Genomic DNA, 16,661 nt, shown 5'->3' on the forward strand with positions numbered 1-16,661 from the left:
TTTCGAACGAGTGACAGCTAGACTCTAACAACAAACAGAAAACAAGACATACCGGCCTAAACAGGCGAGCAACGTCAAATGTTCGGAAATCTATGAAATGAAACATCAACCACGTACAGTCGAGCAATACAACCACGCTGAATCTTGCGTACATTGGCAGTGGCACTCACGCCAACTTGCTTTTGATAGTCTATCAGACAGTCACTAACATACCAAAGCACACGACAAACCAAGTAATAACGCACCATCATTGACTTCCTCGCCGCCCATCGCTTCTCAGCGTAATGCGCAGCACCCTTCAAGTCTGACCACATAAATAAGGGTATGACAAGTGCCATGACAGGGATCCCGATCCTCCAAAATCTGTGGGCATGCATAGGTCAGCCTCAAGTGTTGTGAGAGTTCGAGACAATAGAACACGTACAAGACGTCGGAATTATTTTGAACACTCCACATAGATTCAAAATTCATTCCCTGTGCAATACGTTAGACTCGGTGGGGTAATCGAAGTGGGAAGAAACACACAAAGTAACCTGTGAGCAATGTCAGCGGAAGGAATATGATAGTTGCAAGGGTGAGGCGGCGCCTGATAATCAATATCAGCTCGAAGCATGCCGATGAAGTATATGCACGCACATGACTAAGTTCATCTCGTATGATTTCATCTGTCACTCACATCAATCAACACGAAAAAAATCGAGACAAAGCAATTACGTACATTGAACGCGTAGTTGATCAGGTTTTCTGCGATCCCTGCGAACATATCCATGCTTGTAAGGATATGTTCCATATGATCATGTACGTCTGCCTGCCACCGCATCTCAGCTCAGCCAAAGGAGTAAAAACAAGTCACGACACACCAAGTATATTTTACTCTTATGGGACATGAACCCCTTCACTTTCTCTCTCCTTTGCTCTTGGACCTCCTTCTCAGCAGACGAGAGCAGTGCAGCACACCGGTCCTCGTCGTACCGCCGTAGCCCATAAATGACCGTCTTGAGAGGCCCAAGGGTCCGCTTATGCAACATCAAATCACCGGAAAGAATATGCACTGGTTTCAGGGCTGTCAACACAAACAGAAACAGACAAGGGGAACGACACGCACGCCTTGAAACCACTTTCATATCTGGCTTCATCAACACATCGTATTCCAGCTGCAATATCTTCTCATGAAATGCATCCACTACCTCGAGTGCAGAATCCACAATGAGGTCGAGCAGACTTTGAACGAGCAGACTGGGGTCTGCGGATGCACGCAGCCCCGTGTCGGGCTGTCGGAGACGCGTCATAATGGGACATGCGAAATCGATGAAATTGGACGGCATAACAGAGATTACTGTGCCTGTGTTAGGTAGAGTCAGCTATGATCACTCGAAATTGGGATGCAGCTCAAACTCGAAGCATATACGTCAAATCAAGAGCAAAAATGCGCACAAATCGCGGTATATGCATCGAAATAAAAGCATATAGTGACTTGATGGTGAATGTCGGCTCAAAATCGGGATATATGGACCATCATATGCGCGACCCACCCGATGTGTATACATTCCGATGGGCATGAATTAATGCAAGTCAAGTCAAGTAGGCCAAGAAGGAAGGACGGGGTATGACAGTAAACAAATACAAAATAACACAATCATGAAACAACTGGGAAAATGAGTCCAGGACTCACCATCTCTCAATAAGAAAATTGATATTGGGTGAATGGAGACGTTTACGCGGCCTGCCTTCTTTAGATCTGTGAGAGTTATCTGAGCTTTTTCCCTGCGTTTTTGGGACTGCACAGCGAGGACGTTGCGATGAGTATTGGTTTGGAACTGCGTCGATCAAGAGGAGAGTAGAAAAGAGTAAAAAAAATTACCGTCGACAAAGGTGGACATCGAAATGTGGTGAGTCACGTCGAAGCAGGTTGGAGATAAAAATGAAAATACAATGAGGGAAAACACAAATGCGAGAGACACAACGCACCGCGCTCTCTTTCCGTGTAGCAGACATAAGTGGGGTTAAACCTTCTTCCTTGACCCTTGCCGCACTTTCCATGTCAGCTTTCGCTGACCTTCTGTTCCTGACAGTGCTTCCAAGTCGCCAGGTTGCAGGCGCACTGCTGCCATATATCGTGCGATCTTCATCACCAGCCTCTGCATGGACGTCGTTATCCTTGAAATATTCCTTGTGGTAGTCCCCTGGCGTCATTGGACCTGGCGAGGAGCTCCGTGGTGGGTCTTCGTCTTCCGGTGTGTAGGAGTTTGGAGATGAGGAGGAAGCGAGTGTGTGAGATAAGACATGGATAAAGAGGTGTTGACTGTAGTAGTCCGTTTTGGAGCGCGTGTGTCCGCATTTGTGCAAGACGTCTTCGAGAGCGAGGGGGTGAAGGTCTACGCACGATGATTATTAACACCTGGCATTGAGTATCACGGGCACTTTACATACCATATTTCAGGGCAAGCGCACTCATCACATCCCAGCTGATGCCGCACACATTTATCCACCTCACCTTCACCCATGACTCCCTCTCCGAACTTCTCTCATCGTTGAACATTTGGACAAAACGCTCATTATCCATCTTTCCAAAGCTGCTCCTCACGGTACTATAGTCAGTGATCTGGATCTCGCAACGCTCGCGAATGTGCGCGTAATGGAGATACGCGGACTGCCTGCGCGGGTCAACGCCAGGTTCTGCACCGGCGAGACTGAAGCCTGAAAGGACGGTTGTTGTCCGGTGCATGGAAATCACTTTGCGAACACATGCACGGAAGCGATCTTTGGGAGTTTGAAAATGGAGGGCAGGAGCACGTTTTGGCCGCAGTGAGGCCGGGATTATTGATGATGGTGCACGTCGCCAAGACTGACTTATAGGTGCAGGCTTTTGGGAGGATCCATTGGAGGATAGAGACGGTTCAACGTCACTGGCAGCAGGAGATGCGGAACGCGGTGCTGGACTCAGCGATGTCATGGATTCGTCCTCAAGATCAGGCGTCAAGGAACGCTTGTCAGAGTCCGTGAAACTGTTTTCGCGAGGCATGGCAAGTTGTAATCTAGTGTATGGCACACTGGAGAGTAACTCGGCTCCAGAGTGATAAAAAGCCGCACGGCTACAGGGGTGAATGGATTTCTAGAAGACGTATAGAAAAGGATCCGAGTTAAGAAGTAGTATGAATTTGGGAGACATTGAGTTGCGCCTTGCCTCCAACAGGAACGTTGAATCCAACGTACTTACGTCGCGAGTACGTTATAGGCAAGTTACAGCTGGCTGCCAGCATTATGTAAATTTGCCCGAGTCGTTTAGGTATATGTGATTAGGCTAGTGGCGAATTGTCTAATCAATCATGATTGACTGAGTTAGATGAGTCGCACCGTGACCGAGTCTCAGTAATGCACCAGTCTACCAGGACCCGTCCGAGTCACAACTCCAGTCACCGTCCCCCCCACTGTCTCCATCGTCATCATCGCCCTCATCATCGTCATCGCCTTCATCATCGCTATCGCCCTCGACGTCCTCATCATCCTCAACCCCCTCGCTGCTTTCATCATCCTCCTCAACTTCATCCTCCTCACTGCCTTCGTGCCCTTCATTGCCTTCCACTCTTTCGTCATCACTGTCTTCATCGGAGTCCTCTCTTTCAACCTCCTGATCGATTCCAGAGGAGCTGTCGTTGTTGTCGGACCCGTCGCTTCCATCCAGGCCAATGACCTCATCACGGTCAACCCCTTCGTTGCCCTCGTCATCCTCGTCACCCCTCTTGTCGTGTCCGTCGTGCTCGTCACCCTCACTGCCATTTCCTTCGTCACTCTCCTCTCCTTCGTCGTCCTCCAGACCCTCTCCTTCCGTATCCTGGTCGGGTCCAGAGGAACTGTCGTCATCTGACTCGTCACCTTCATCACTATTACTGTCAGACCAGTGCCCACACCAATTCCCAGACCAGGTCCCAGGCCAAATCCGAGACGGGTTTCCAGGTGAATTCCCATCGTCGACGGCATCGTTTGGATGGAGCTCGCAGTATTGCTGATGTGCAAACAGCACAATTTCTCCGATCGATGGTCGACTGACACGAGGCAACCAACACCGCTGTATGAACTCCCAGTGCACGGGTGCAACTTGCGAACCCTTGGGGGGCTCTGGTTTCTTTCCTCTGACGACATGTCCCAACACTACATTATCCTTCTTCACATCATAGTAGGGTACCTTGCAAGTCAATACCTAGAGCATTCGCAAAGTGAATAAAGGTTTTTTGGCCGAAAACTCAAATTACTCACCTGCAAGACGATGCTGCCAAATGAGTAGATGTCACACTCAACGCTGAGCGACACCGACGCATCATCTTCTTCATCACCTTCGGGTATGTCATATAGCTCCGCGGCTGCCCATCGGATATGTCCTCTGATGGAACTCGTGAGATAGGAAGTACCGACAAACTCCTCGATCATAGTCGAGAGACCGAAATCAGTGACACGTGCCCGACCGTTGCCATAGATCAAGACATTTGACTAGAGAATCGGGACATCAGTAATGAGGAATACCGCTCTGTATGTCGCCATACGCACTCCTGTCAGATCACCGTGTACAATTGATTTACTATGGACTGATCCTTGTGAGCATTTGAAAAAATCAGGTGGAGTGAAGGACGACTTACGATATTGCAACCCAAGGGCAATATCGGTCAACTGACGTGCATCAACAGATCAATAAATGTCTAGAAATACTCGCGAGCATGGGCTTACAAGGGTGAACTTATCTTCCAATGTCAACGTGTCTTCCTGGCGCTCAAGAAAGGCCGTCAAAGTTCCATTATCAGCCCATGGGCAAACCATTGCGAGATAGGGTCCGAAGTCAGTTGCTACTCCCCAGAGTGGAAGAATACTGTTGTGTTTGAGACGGCCCCAAACTTTCAGCTCGCGACGAATTCTCTATGCTGAGTTTATTGTGGAACCACAAAGTATTATTGAAAGGGACGTCACCTTTCTATTCTTCTGCATCAACGCCTCGTTATCAGACTGTAAAGCACGAATGGTCTTTACTGCTACTAGTACCTTGGTTATATTTAGGAAGATACATGACGAAGTGCACAGGCTGGCCTTACCGGGACGGTCTCATCTGGCTTCGCTAAACAACACTTATAGATGTCTCCATAGCCTCCGCAAGTTACAGGAAACGGCGACCTATTCTGGAGTTCCTTGGTGAGATCTTGCAGCAAGCCTGAGGAAGAATGTGCTGATTGTTGATCGGCATCACTGGTAGGTTCATCTGTTGTTGTTGTCTCCAAAAGAAATGGAATAGAAGTCTGTGGGTAGCTACGTGAGTCGGATGTGTATGTAATTCGATGAAGCGAAGGTCCATACACTCATGAGAGGCAGAACTTGTGTGGTATGCGCGAAGAGATAGAGGGACTCCAGTCAGCTACATACTTTTAAAGTCTAGGCCGCGGTTGCGATTTCGGTATCGTTGCCCCCTGGAAGTTCCAATGCAGTACTTAACAAGGCATTTACGTACTGCACAGTCCATACTAGTAGTACTACTAGTCATCGTCTGGAAATGACTTTCTGAGGGGTGGCCAAATGACTCAGATTAGACACGGACACGTATGGGACCCCATGCACCGCTAGTACTATCAGTGCGACGGTCGTGTCGATGACTCGACTCGGAGTTCAACGATTATTGGGAGTTATTGTATGTCGTAACGACAAGGTCGTTATAAATTCTTGCACAGACTTGGGGCACAACTAACGCACCTATAACAGCCCGGAAATTTTCAGTAGAGCTCTGATCTATCCAGAAGATGACTGATTGTTATCGCTGTAATCGCTACTTCAGCTCCAGGTCTGCTTACAACTAGCATGTCCGAGACTCCAGCAATCACTAGAAATGCCGATATTGTCACGGTGAAGCCGATTTCAAATCCTGGCGGGGACTCAAAGAACATTATGTTCAGGGCCATCCCTGATGCCAGTATTGCAAAGTCCATTTCGACTCCCCGTTGAAGTTACAGGATCATTACGAAGGCGATCATGTTTGCTGTAACTCATGTAACAAGGTTTTTCAAGAACGACTTCGGTCTGCACGAACATAATCGACAGAAGCTTGAGCACGCCGACCTGTACTGCATTGCGTACAGAAAGCTTTTCCAGACTACAAATGGCCTTCGCTCTGTAAGCTTCACTCCATTCTTAGATTTGGGAAAAACCTGACCTAGACGAACTAACATCAATCGAACTCTAGAAAACACCAAACTTGAACCGTCAGTGACTTGGATAGCACCCGCCACCAGGAGAGTGCGGATCGTTGCCCTCTCAATAGCTCCAGACCTGCATCACAATTTAAAACAGCAAGTTTGTCACATGTAGTTCTCCATGGCTTTTCGTCTCCATAGGCTATAACTGACACTTCTTTTTCAGTCCTCCGTTCATTCGAATGTTATATCCACATTGTTTCTTTCGTCACAGATAATATTAATCAGTTTATATTCTTCTACTATTTTTATTTATTCTTTAGCTGGCATCACCGCCTTACTTATTACAAGTCACTATCTGCGAACCTTAACATCCTTATTGACTCATAAACCCATTATAATGTCCGGCGGTTCTGGCTAAAGCGGGTTTCTTAATCCCCTTCAGTTATACATGGTAGTCATACCTAACATACGTCCTCCGACATTCATGACACAGATATTATTATTTGGTGTTCACCAAGGAGAATCCATTTCATACCGATAGATCAAACCGATATCTCGGTAAACTGGTATATCAAAATTTAACAGCCTTTTTTTCTGTCGCAAATGATCATATTGTAACAACACGAATTAAACTTGTAAGCACAGTGAAGATTAGGACTATAGAAGCATAGGAACCAGCCGACAACCGTGGACTGGAGCTTAACGCCACATGTGCCTTGGCCCTATTGAAGCCACCGGTGTTGACACTATCCTATCAATCCTATCAATCTCTTCTCATTGAAGCCGCTGGCGTATTAACACCGTCCCATCGACTGTCATGAGCCAAGTACATCACAATCACGATGACGCTCTCGCCTTCAAACAAGTAATGAGGCCATCCAATGACCCCCAGATTTCATGGCAGGATATATTCGACTGTTAGCGACGGTAATCGTCTCTCCGTCTGTTTGCAGCCCGACCTAAGCTGGAGTGATACCACGTTTGCATCTGAATGGAGGTATGAGGACATGTCATATCTTGATTTCAAATATTTCTTGGGCCGAGAATCGGTCCTACGAGAGCTTCCCCACCGTTTGGCGCTGATCAAGGTTCTCCGCATTGCTTCTGTACGGACATATCAGCCCTTTGATAAGACGAAAACAATTATGAATGATGGTTTGACAGGATGGTGGCATCACGGGGCTTCGGGGTTAAGGCTATAGCATATAGAATGGCTTCAACGGGTAACAGAAGCAAAACCATCATGTCGCAGTTCTCCGCATATGCTTCTATATGGACATATCAGCCTTCTGATAAGAGACGGAACATGATAGAATGATAATCTGACAGGATGGTTGTATCACGAGGCTCCGGAGTTCAGGCTATATCATGTGGAACGGCTCTCAACAAGCGACACAAGCAGAATCATCATGGCACAATCCACTCCTCGAGTTTGGTTGAGTGAGTTGGTGCATGTAACTCCTCACCGTGCGGGTCACTGACTGATCGTAGTCACCGGGTCTTCCACTGGGTTCGGCAGGGCGATGGTCGAAGAGGTCCTGCGTAATGGCGAGATTGCCGTTGCAACTCTGCGCAAGCCCTCCGTCCTTGATGATCTTGCAGCCAAATATCCGCGCACTCAGCTCCTAGTACTCCCCCTGGACGTGACGAACGAAGCGCAGGTAAAATCTGCCTTCGCACAAGCCAAGGATGCCTTTGGGCGCGTCGACGTCGTATATAACAACGCCGCGCAGGCGGTTTTTCAGGAGGTGGAGGGGACGTCGTTGGACCGTGCCAGGAAACTTATGGATATCAATTTCTGGGGCGCGGTAATGGTAAGCTTTGAGGCGGTCAGATTTTTTAGAGAAGTGAATCCGAAGGGCGCTGGGGGAATGCTGGTCCAAGTATCGAGCATGGCAGGGACCACCGCAGTCCCGCTGATCGGGTTCTATAGCACCACGTGAGTGGGATGGTGCTATTTTGGTCGAGTGTTGCTGAAGAATTTTGTGTTCATAGGAAAGCAGGTAATGTTGTTTGTGGCAGACTTTGTGACTTTGACTCACCACCACTAGCCTTGGATTCATTCACCGATGTCCTGGCACAAGAAGTACTTCCCGCTTGGAACATTCGTGTGAGTAGCTGAAGGAATGACAGTCGCAGACCGCTGAGTGGCCATACAGTTCGTGAATGTTCACCCAGGTTGGACACGCACGCCTATTGTGGAATTTCCATCAAGTGAGATGCCCGAGCCTCCAGCACCGTATGCATCGGAACCAACAGCCGTAACAATGAAGATTCGTGCTGGATTCGATGCGTTCACCATAAGTGACGCACTGGCTGACGTTGAGGTTGTGACGAAACGCATTTGGTCGGTGACGCAGATGGACGATGAATACTTGCGCAAGGGTGTTCAGGAGAGCATTCCAGGCCTTGTGAACGTGCATACGGGCATGGACTCGCTGGAGCGTGTGCATGCCAAGATTGGGCGGCTGCAGGGTGAGCTGATGTGGAATACGAAGGTTCATTATGAGTACTAGTAAAGTTCTCGTGCATGATTCCCATGCACTCCCGAACCAAGCCTGAAATTCTCAGGCTTGCCTTCAATTATCGACGTTGTAGCTGTAACGTTGTACCAGTATTACTGTGGTATTTCACTCGATTCGACCACCTGGGTTGCCCTATTAATAAGCCTTATTATATTTGGTAGTCACGTGTCCCGCCAACTATAATTAGGCTTGGATCCGTTAAGTCTCAACACCAGCATTAAATAGTGCCCCAGCTCTCCAAAATACCTTTAAGAAATACTGTATCTACCTCACTATGGTGGGAGTGGGCGCACAGGCCTGTTTGGCAACCAACCTGCCTGGTATTAGTTGCGTCATCTGTCTATTTTAATCTGGCACCTTCTGCAATGCCTGCTACACTTCCTAATTTGAACCAAGAGGCTTCTCACCTCAGGCAGTACTTCTTGGTGCCAATAAAGGGTCTTTCAGACCCGGTTTCTATGTTTTGGGAAACTGGGCTGAGAGGCCCCTTAGCCGGGAGGATCCTCCATATGTAAATAGCTACATTCTAAAAATATAACTCTTCGTTGCCCTCCTTTTGTGCACCTTCACCTGTACTTGACCATGTTATGCATAATCATGGCTTATTAGACACAGGCCGTCATGCATGGTTACCTGTAGTCCTTGACATTATGCATAATCCCCTCGACTGTATGTATAGTAGTGTTCTCCATAATGCATAATGCCCTTGACTGTCATATATGATGCTTTGGATCTTCTCTTTCCATGTTCCTGGCTGCATCCTTCTATGATTGTGATCTCGGAGACTTGCCAATCAAAGATTATATATAGCACTACTAATACATCCTTCTAAAATCAGAGACTGATGCAATCACTGATTATATATAGTGCTACCCCACACATCAGAAAAAGAAGCCTTGAGATTAGATATGTTATCCTACTTGTATTCAGGGCACCACTACTGCTGGGGGTAAGCTTGCCACAGGAACTGCACACCATTTTCTTAGGCAGTTGTCCTGCATCATGATCTGAAGGGCCACCTGGCACTTCGCATATGCTTCAAGGCCTTCTAACTCTGCAATGTCCAACCCAATCCTCCAGCTTGCCAGATCCTTCCACCATGTCATGTGCCAGTTGAAGAACATGCACACACACCACATCTCCTCCTGGAGAAGCTCTACCTCTTCTGTCCAATGATGTGTGCATGCCCAAGATTTACACCACTCTACATGTAGTGCTGTGTGATAGCATTTTAGCTCATATCAATCTAATAGACAATTTCTTACCATCAGCAAGAACGGTCTCTCCTTCCCTGTCTCCAGTGGTGATGCCACATGCCTTCCAAATCCATGATAAAGTTTGATTACCTTTGGATTGGCCTACATGGCCATCAGACATTCCCTGAACATGCTCAGGTTCTAGCTTGAGTAGATCATCTCTCCAGCTATGTTCCTGCAAAATGTTGCCAAGGATAACTAGTGCAGTCCAGGCCTGATGGTACTGCTCTGCATCTGTCTTGATGCTAAGCTCCACCTTAGCGAGAACTCCCGCTGCACGTGTATTGGCCTGTTGGCCACACAATTGATTGGCTTTGAACTTGTATAAGTGGCTGCGCAGTTGGAGGTGTCGACAGAGGTCATCGAGAGTGTCATATGCTTGTGCCTGTTGCAGTTCCCATTCATATCTGCACAAACGTTCCTCACAAAACTCGTTTTAAGCCCTTTTGAGCTGGGATGGCAACCACAGTTTGACCTTGTAGGGTTTTTCTTCCTGTGAGCTTATGGTACTAGCTGTATTGGATGTGCGAACATGGATGACTGTAGGCATGTATAATACCTGGACCTTGCACCATTGCTTGATTTTGCATTGTAGTGCATTGCTCTGTTCTTGCAATTTTGTAAGCTGAAGGTCCATTGAGTGAGGACCCAAGGCAGCATACTCTCTTTCCAGCTGGTGTCTAAAACATTGAGATAAAGATGCAAGGAACAAAAATATAAACTTACTGCTGGTCCTCTATTTCAATACCCAATGACACAAGAATGCTTGATGATACCTCCATATGCAGTGAGTAGTTGAGGCCATGTTCCAGGTCTTCTGCTTCCTTCTGCGAGAGATGCAGTCGTACTGCTGTGGGAATCATATTTCAGCTGGCCAAGCTGCTGAGTGGAGAGCAGTATGTTCAGCCCATGGGATTCTGACTTGGCTCAGTGCTCAGAGAGTAGAAATTATCATCAAAAGGGACTGTCATTCAGGCTGGTACTGACACTAGTGAAAGAGATACATGCTTAAGTAAGCAGCAAAAATGCAAACATAAGCTAAAGAAAGTGAGGGTAGGTAAAGATAAGTAAAGTAAGTAAATCTAAGCCCAAGGAAAACTTGACTGTCACAAGAGACATAGCTGCAAAAGAATGAGAAACATAAGATCAACATAAAAAAACTAATGCACTTGTAGTTGTAACCTTGAAGGGATTCGTCTGTGATCTATTGGCTTCCCAGCCTTCAATAGCCAGCTTCCACCGAGCAACTTCCTCTGGTCATTCTGCAACCAATGTATCATTGAAATCATTGAAGTTGATGAGGTGCTGATCACGTTGAGGTATGGCCACCACGAGCTTTCGGAATAGACTGATGTCTTGATGCCAAAATGTTAGTAAGAGATTCCGATCACACAATGTAGGTTCCACTCATGAAAATTGGTCACTTTCTTCCAGTTAAAATCTCCGAAGTGATTGTCGAGGGTGTTGCAGCATGAGCCAGGGCCCATCTCCCAAGTGCTTGTTGCTACAGGGTTAATGTTTGCCCACCTGCGTTCTGGTGCCTCCCCATTGGTGCGTCCCATCCCTTTGATAAGGTTGTGTGAGTATGTGACTTGGCAGAATGCAACGTGCACGGGAAGATGGAACTTGGGAACAAGGAACACGAATTCTTTGGTACTGCATTCAACATGCATTTGATGTGGGTATGTAGCCATATGATCCCATATATTCTTGCTCCATTGACACGCGATATTGTAGGACACGTTGAGTGTGACTACATCCTTTGAGTATTGCAGGGTAGAGAAAAATAAATAGTCCATATTAATATACCTATAGTACACATTGAGTGGTGCAATGACTCTCAGTAAAGCTCTCGCCTACCTCTCACCCTTCTGGAGATCGCCAACACTGCAAGGACACTTCATGTTGTGGCATGAACAATCAACAGTGCCAGCCCCCATTACTGCCAAACCGCAAGAGTTTTTAGTCTCGGCCAAGTTTACAGCGTTATGGCTCGCACAACTACTTTTCTGTATGACAAGTGGGTGAGTGAGTATGATACAGCTAAGATAGATGGCTGCACCTCTTGTGGCTGCTTTCCAGTGTCATGAAGAAACTTCTTGAATGCCTTCTCTTTGACGAAGTATGCCCAGCCTTTGTTAAGACTGGGGTCAGTCTTGTCGGATGATATGTTTTTGCATGCCAGTCGGAAATTAGCATCAATTGCCAGAAATAATGAATATTTCCATCTAGATCATTCTGTGAGTGAACACACCACATGGACTAGACCAATATATGACATACCTTTCCTCAAACAGTGTATCTTCCCAGCTGTTCAGAAGGTTTTTGCCCAGTTGGGGGCAAGCAGGACATAGCACTGCACATGCACCATGTTGTGTCACCTCAACCTCACCAGGGTCATGGCCCTATTGTGCAAACTCAACAATGGCTAGACACTTGTTAAAGTGCCTAACCAAAAATATTGTTGTAGGTTGATGCTCTGCCTAGCTGCTATACTTGCAAGCAAGAACGTTTGACCCTAAAGGGAATTGCTACTGAGAACAGCCAATGATACTAAAGACCCAAAAGTGCGCAGAGCACAGGAACAAGTGTGCGGGTATGTAGAGCGTGGGAATGTGGAAGTGCGGTCGATGAGTGGTTGATGAGTGGTCGATGCGGATGCTAGGATAAGGGGTAGGGAAGTCTTAAGGCATGGCACAGGTAACAAGTGAGGGCAAGGGTATTGATTGCATGGGTAAGGAAAGTCAAGACAAGGTGTCCAGGTATAAGGTAACCAATAGGGGCTAAAAAGCGCGCACTAATGGTGACTGCTCCTAAGTAAAACCTAAGGGAAGGAAATACTGTAGAAGGGAAGTAAATACGAAGTAGTCACCCTAGGCACTTTATACTAGCTAAACCCTCTTGGAAATGGAAGGGACAGGACAGACAGGCAGTAGGAATATGTAAAGACATGTAATAAGACTGCAACACTTGTTACAACACACGAGGTGAGGCAAAATACATACCAATGAGGTAGGATGGACAATGGACTGACACAGGACATCTGTAAGGTAGTCTGAAGGCACGGGAAATCAACTGCAGGTATGCGCGCAGCATGGGAGTGAATGCGCAGGTCCGCAGAGCGCGGGAATACGCATCCGGAGCGGGTTGAGTGCGGGAAAAGCGGTCGATGGTTTTGTAGCTTTCCATCACCTATATCAAAAGATGGCCTATTGCAAGCCTAGTGGGAATATGATTGTCACACCATCCTGAACGTTTGAGTAGGGTGAGGTTTCACCATTCCTTTACCATCTGTAAGAGTGCATTATAGCGATCCTGTGAGCCATTGTAAGCTGTTATTAGGAATGAATGAGTCAATTCAAATTGAGAACTTACCTTTGGTGGGTTAACACCTGTGTTGTTGGTCAAGCATGTGAGTGTTTGCCAATACTCGAAAGTGGAGGCCTTTGATTTGAAAGAAAGAATGTGGAAGTGGTGGAGAAGTTGAAATGTTGTGGTAGTCTTTGAATCCAGTGTAGTTGCTGGGAACCAACACATGTGAAGGAGTTGTGTCATATGAGATTGAGCTGTTTGACACTTGCAGAAGTGGAGTGTAATATTGTGCACTCCATTGATGTTGAGGACCACAAAGTTGTTATGAACCAATGATGGGTTAGAACAACGTTCACCAGGGGGGTGTCCAAGTTGAACTTGCAACCCAAGATCCTGCAGGTTAGTGTCTTCAAAATGTTGGCTGTTCCAGTACTGTGCAAGTCAATCAGTGCAAAGTAGTGAGCACTGCTGATTCCCACCTACCTCAATTCTGTGGGTTGGATTTTCTATATGCCTTTCTACCGTGCATGCCTTGCAATAGAGCTCAGTACCAAGACAATCCTCACATCGAAATTCAGGGGCATTCATGCCACCTGCAGAACCTTGACATGCTTCCTGAAGTAAGAAATCACTGCGACCCTCCAGATGGAGGAGTTCTAAAAGAAAATGTTCCTGATCATCCATCCAAGTCAACAATGGGTTATCCTTCAAAACAACACATCAGTAATTGTATCCAAGATAAATCATCTTCACTCACTCCTAAATGTTGATTCCACTGTGAAACTTTCACTTTGAGTGATGTTTCAGCCAAGTGTTGATTGTAGACGTTGTCTTTGTTAGAGTCCAGAAGAGCCTCGAAATCAAAGGTGAAAGTATCTGAAGTATGTAAAGCAGATGGTGGTGGCACCGTGTGAGAGCCTCTTGGAGCACCAAAGTACTCTGTCTGAGTCGAGACCTGTGCCAGTCCCTTCAAAGTGTAAGATTGATGTTTGTGAGTTGAGACTTGACTGTTTTCTGGATCCTCAGCCTGAGTAGTGTTTTGCATTCACTGCTGAGATGCCTGATTTTTTGCATTGAGAACATACCAGTTATGCATAAGCTTGTCATGCTCGTGGCATCATTTTCCCATGAGGACTACAGCATTGAACAATGAGGATACACAACAACATACTGCACAGGGATCATGTGATGTTCAACACTAGATGCAAAATACATAGACTACAGTAATCACTTGCCAATGCTAAGCGCTAATTGCCAATCAAGTGTCCCTTTGTGAAGAGCTTCAAAATATGAGTCTACACATAAGTCCATCTTCTGGACCATTTGCTCACATGCCTGGATGCAAAACTGTAAGATGTGAGTCACCAAACATACCCCCACTCATAGTTGCTCAGTATAAGGACCCTCTAAGCTCCCAGCTGATGTGGATAAGCCATGTGCTTTCTCCAAGAGTTTGTGTACCTCGCAAACGTTGTCCTCATATTCAGGCTTCAGTGAATTCCATCCTTGATGGTCAGCAGCACAGACAGCATTCAGTCCTTCAGACTCCAATCGTTGATACAGATTGGAACCTGGTTCATAACCAGCATTGAACCAGATATTGTCTAGCTGATTAAGTAGTTTGAGTGTCTCCTACAAACAGTGTGTATTAAAATTTGACAAATCAACCAAAAATGATTGACTCACATCTGAAGCTCCACCCTGGTGACACCAGTGAGTGTGGGATTTGACATGTTCTTGCTGCCGATTCCTGTTGATTGTGAGTTCAGTAGTGCATGCACAAAGAATGAACCACATTACTAGACTTGCCTGGCATAGTGTTTTTTCTTGGATTTTAAACGAGCTTGATGGGATTGCTCAGTTGTGTTGTACTTGCATTTCCGAGTCATGCAAGGTGTCAGTCAACTGGAATGTGTGAAAAGGCATAGGTAAGCTTCCGCACTTGAGTTAGATTTCATGTAACACCTCAGCCACCACTTCAGGACACATTAAATTGTAGCACATAAGTCTCATTGCAGCTGCAAATACAATAGTTTCAACAGTCTGATTTATATCTTGTGGACAGGTAAAATGAGCTACTGTATCAGAAATCTCCCAATATTACTATGCCATAGACTCACAACCCAATAGAACTGAATTTCAATGAAAGCATATTGTACAAGTAAAAACCTCAGGAGCAAACAAAAGATCACGACTTTGGGACAGCTGTTAATCCATCTCCCCAAGCTTGACATTCACAATTCTCTCAATATATATATGTAAAACATGTGCTGGAAATCTATGTATCAGTCCCTACAGGAACATTGCACAACTACATCACAAAAGTTGCTCCCTCTCTCCTGCACAGCTTCACTTTCTGTTGCAGATGTGATAGCGGTGGAATGTGTGGTGCCAGTGACTGGTATAGTGAATATATTAATCAGTAAACTCTGGGGTAGCACTATCAAAACGTACTGGTAGTGTCCGACTTGGAGAGGCCTGTTGCAATGTGGCTTGAAGTGATTGCTATACCACAAGCATAGCAATTGCGGCGGTGTTCCCAGAAAATGCATGCTCCATATTCAGTCTGTGGACTTGGCAGCTCTGCTGAATCATGTCCATCATGTGCAGCAAATATGGCTATTGATCAGGAGTGTGATGAGCCAAGATTCAGATTAATTGAAATATTGAACATACCATTTTGGTCACTAATTAACGTCAATGCTCCTCCCAGCTCACACAATGTGAACACTGGGGGGTCACCATCATCATATCCCTGGCCTGCAGCAAAAGGTCTAATGAGCTGTCAGATGAATGGTTGAAAATAAAATTTACAGCTTTGATCCCTAACCAACGACAATGCTGCAGCCAGCTCATTTACAGTGAATGTTAATGGGGGTGGAAAACAGTAAGCCATATTGTTGTTCCTTGGGCTCTGCATTCCAAATGAGGTGGGTAGAGTGTGAGTAAAAAATAGCAGATGGCAGTAGTTACCAGGCAATTTCAACTCCAATCCAGCGAATACACTTGCTGATTGGTTGAAGATATGTGGTCAGCATTAAATTTTCAGGCTTGGCTTGCGAGGACCGCACAAAACCTAAAATCATGCTGCTATTCAAAAAAACATGTACCTCACCAAGGCAAGTGGTGACAATTGTCTCATCGAGTGATCATTAATTTAGCTCAGATAGGATGGCAAGAACAGTCTGGACCACACCTGAACAAAAGGAGTTCCTTGAGATGTACTATAGTGGGTTTCTGTTAGCACAGCTACAGGCCAAGGTTTCCCAATACTGGGATCCAATATACCTTGAATGGTTCAAAAGATGGCCTGAAGAGGATGTAGTGTTTAAAAATACTCCTGCCAGCAATCCCCATACAGACAAGGAAAATAAAGTTCTGGGGGCAGCACTTCAGAAGTG

General features: G+C 46.1%; 6 protein-coding genes across 6 annotated transcripts; 2 read left to right on the top strand and 4 right to left on the bottom strand.

Annotated features, from left to right (window-relative positions):
- Nucleotides 1–127: 127 nt before the first annotated feature.
- Nucleotides 128–3,238, bottom strand: BJ212DRAFT_383571 (uncharacterized protein). Its single transcript, XM_041343062.1, has 12 exons — nucleotides 3,185–3,238; nucleotides 2,431–3,112; nucleotides 1,969–2,375; nucleotides 1,673–1,778; nucleotides 1,106–1,342; nucleotides 861–1,051; nucleotides 719–808; nucleotides 637–665; nucleotides 526–586; nucleotides 425–474; nucleotides 246–363; nucleotides 128–190 (listed from the first exon to the last, which is right to left on the bottom strand). Exons 2-12 carry the CDS (start codon nucleotides 3,020–3,022, stop codon nucleotides 167–169), a joined length of 1,905 nt encoding a protein of 634 aa, XP_041191554.1. The 5' UTR covers nucleotides 3,023–3,112; nucleotides 3,185–3,238; the 3' UTR covers nucleotides 128–166.
- BJ212DRAFT_383562 (kinase-like domain-containing protein) lies at nucleotides 3,221–5,159 on the bottom strand. Its single transcript, XM_041343061.1, has 9 exons — nucleotides 5,079–5,159; nucleotides 4,957–5,018; nucleotides 4,720–4,905; nucleotides 4,632–4,662; nucleotides 4,543–4,580; nucleotides 4,255–4,485; nucleotides 3,542–4,198; nucleotides 3,355–3,468; nucleotides 3,221–3,301 (listed from the first exon to the last, which is right to left on the bottom strand). Exons 2-8 carry the CDS (start codon nucleotides 4,972–4,974, stop codon nucleotides 3,367–3,369), a joined length of 1,263 nt encoding a protein of 420 aa, XP_041191555.1. The 5' UTR covers nucleotides 4,975–5,018; nucleotides 5,079–5,159; the 3' UTR covers nucleotides 3,221–3,301; nucleotides 3,355–3,366.
- BJ212DRAFT_1364563 (uncharacterized protein) lies at nucleotides 4,964–5,528 on the bottom strand. The gene is made up of 2 exons (XM_041336033.1): nucleotides 5,079–5,528; nucleotides 4,964–5,028 (listed from the first exon to the last, which is right to left on the bottom strand). The coding sequence occupies exon 1, from the start codon at nucleotides 5,333–5,335 to the stop codon at nucleotides 5,141–5,143; it is 195 nt and encodes a 64-aa protein (XP_041191556.1). The 5' UTR covers nucleotides 5,336–5,528; the 3' UTR covers nucleotides 4,964–5,028; nucleotides 5,079–5,140.
- Nucleotides 5,529–5,553: 25 nt separating this feature from the next.
- On the top strand, nucleotides 5,554–6,567 carry BJ212DRAFT_383928 (uncharacterized protein). The gene is made up of 4 exons (XM_041343063.1): nucleotides 5,554–5,683; nucleotides 5,737–6,144; nucleotides 6,215–6,335; nucleotides 6,391–6,567. Exons 2-3 carry the CDS (start codon nucleotides 6,004–6,006, stop codon nucleotides 6,239–6,241), a joined length of 168 nt encoding a protein of 55 aa, XP_041191557.1. The 5' UTR covers nucleotides 5,554–5,683; nucleotides 5,737–6,003; the 3' UTR covers nucleotides 6,242–6,335; nucleotides 6,391–6,567.
- A 1,009-nt stretch (nucleotides 6,568–7,576) lies between these two features.
- BJ212DRAFT_1482271 (uncharacterized protein) lies at nucleotides 7,577–8,683 on the top strand (the record flags this gene model as incomplete). Its single annotated transcript, XM_041340388.1, has 5 exons — nucleotides 7,577–7,607; nucleotides 7,659–8,106; nucleotides 8,163–8,170; nucleotides 8,219–8,277; nucleotides 8,327–8,683. The coding sequence occupies 5 exons, from the start codon at nucleotides 7,577–7,579 to the stop codon at nucleotides 8,681–8,683; spliced, it is 903 nt and encodes a 300-aa protein (XP_041191558.1).
- A 935-nt stretch (nucleotides 8,684–9,618) lies between these two features.
- On the bottom strand, nucleotides 9,619–13,944 carry BJ212DRAFT_1447709 (uncharacterized protein; the record flags this gene model as incomplete). The annotated part of the gene is made up of 12 exons (XM_041338438.1): nucleotides 9,619–9,908; nucleotides 9,958–10,355; nucleotides 10,416–10,628; nucleotides 10,675–10,798; nucleotides 11,118–11,199; nucleotides 11,373–11,757; nucleotides 11,809–11,957; nucleotides 12,011–12,176; nucleotides 12,232–12,353; nucleotides 13,237–13,280; nucleotides 13,341–13,692; nucleotides 13,744–13,944. The coding sequence occupies 12 exons, from the start codon at nucleotides 13,942–13,944 to the stop codon at nucleotides 9,619–9,621; spliced, it is 2,526 nt and encodes an 841-aa protein (XP_041191559.1).
- Between the last annotated feature and the right edge of the window lie 2,717 nt (nucleotides 13,945–16,661).

This window comes from Suillus subaureus, assembly GCF_016647635.1.
Source record: "Suillus subaureus strain MN1 chromosome Unknown BJ212scaffold_22, whole genome shotgun sequence".
NCBI classification, from domain to species: Eukaryota; Fungi; Basidiomycota; class Agaricomycetes; order Boletales; family Suillaceae; genus Suillus; species Suillus subaureus.

Excerpts from the sequence above, each read along its gene's own strand:
- BJ212DRAFT_383571 (XM_041343062.1), bottom strand. The coding sequence starts at position 3,022 with ATGCCTCGCGAAAACAGTTTCACGGACTCTGACAAGCGTTCCTTGACG. Across the intron at positions 1,343-1,672 it reads AATTTTCTTATTGAGAGATG|GCACAGTAATCTCTGTTATG; the intron begins GTGAGTCCTGGA and ends TACCTAACACAG. Across the intron at positions 1,052-1,105 it reads TATGAAAGTGGTTTCAAGGC|TGCATATTCTTTCCGGTGAT; the intron begins GTGCGTGTCGTT and ends CCCTGAAACCAG.
- BJ212DRAFT_383562 (XM_041343061.1), bottom strand. Across the intron at positions 4,199-4,254 it reads TTGGCAGCATCGTCTTGCAG|GTATTGACTTGCAAGGTACC; the intron begins GTGAGTAATTTG and ends CGAATGCTCTAG. Across the intron at positions 3,469-3,541 it reads AAGGCAGTGAGGAGGATGAA|GCGATGACGATGATGAGGGC; the intron begins GTTGAGGAGGAT and ends GCGATGATGAAG.
- BJ212DRAFT_1364563 (XM_041336033.1), bottom strand. The coding sequence starts at position 5,335 with ATGGACCTTCGCTTCATCGAATTACATACACATCCGACTCACGTAGCT.
- BJ212DRAFT_383928 (XM_041343063.1), top strand. The coding sequence starts at position 6,004 with ATGTTTGCTGTAACTCATGTAACAAGGTTTTTCAAGAACGACTTCGGT. Across the intron at positions 6,145-6,214 it reads CTACAAATGGCCTTCGCTCT|AAAACACCAAACTTGAACCG; the intron begins GTAAGCTTCACT and ends ATCGAACTCTAG.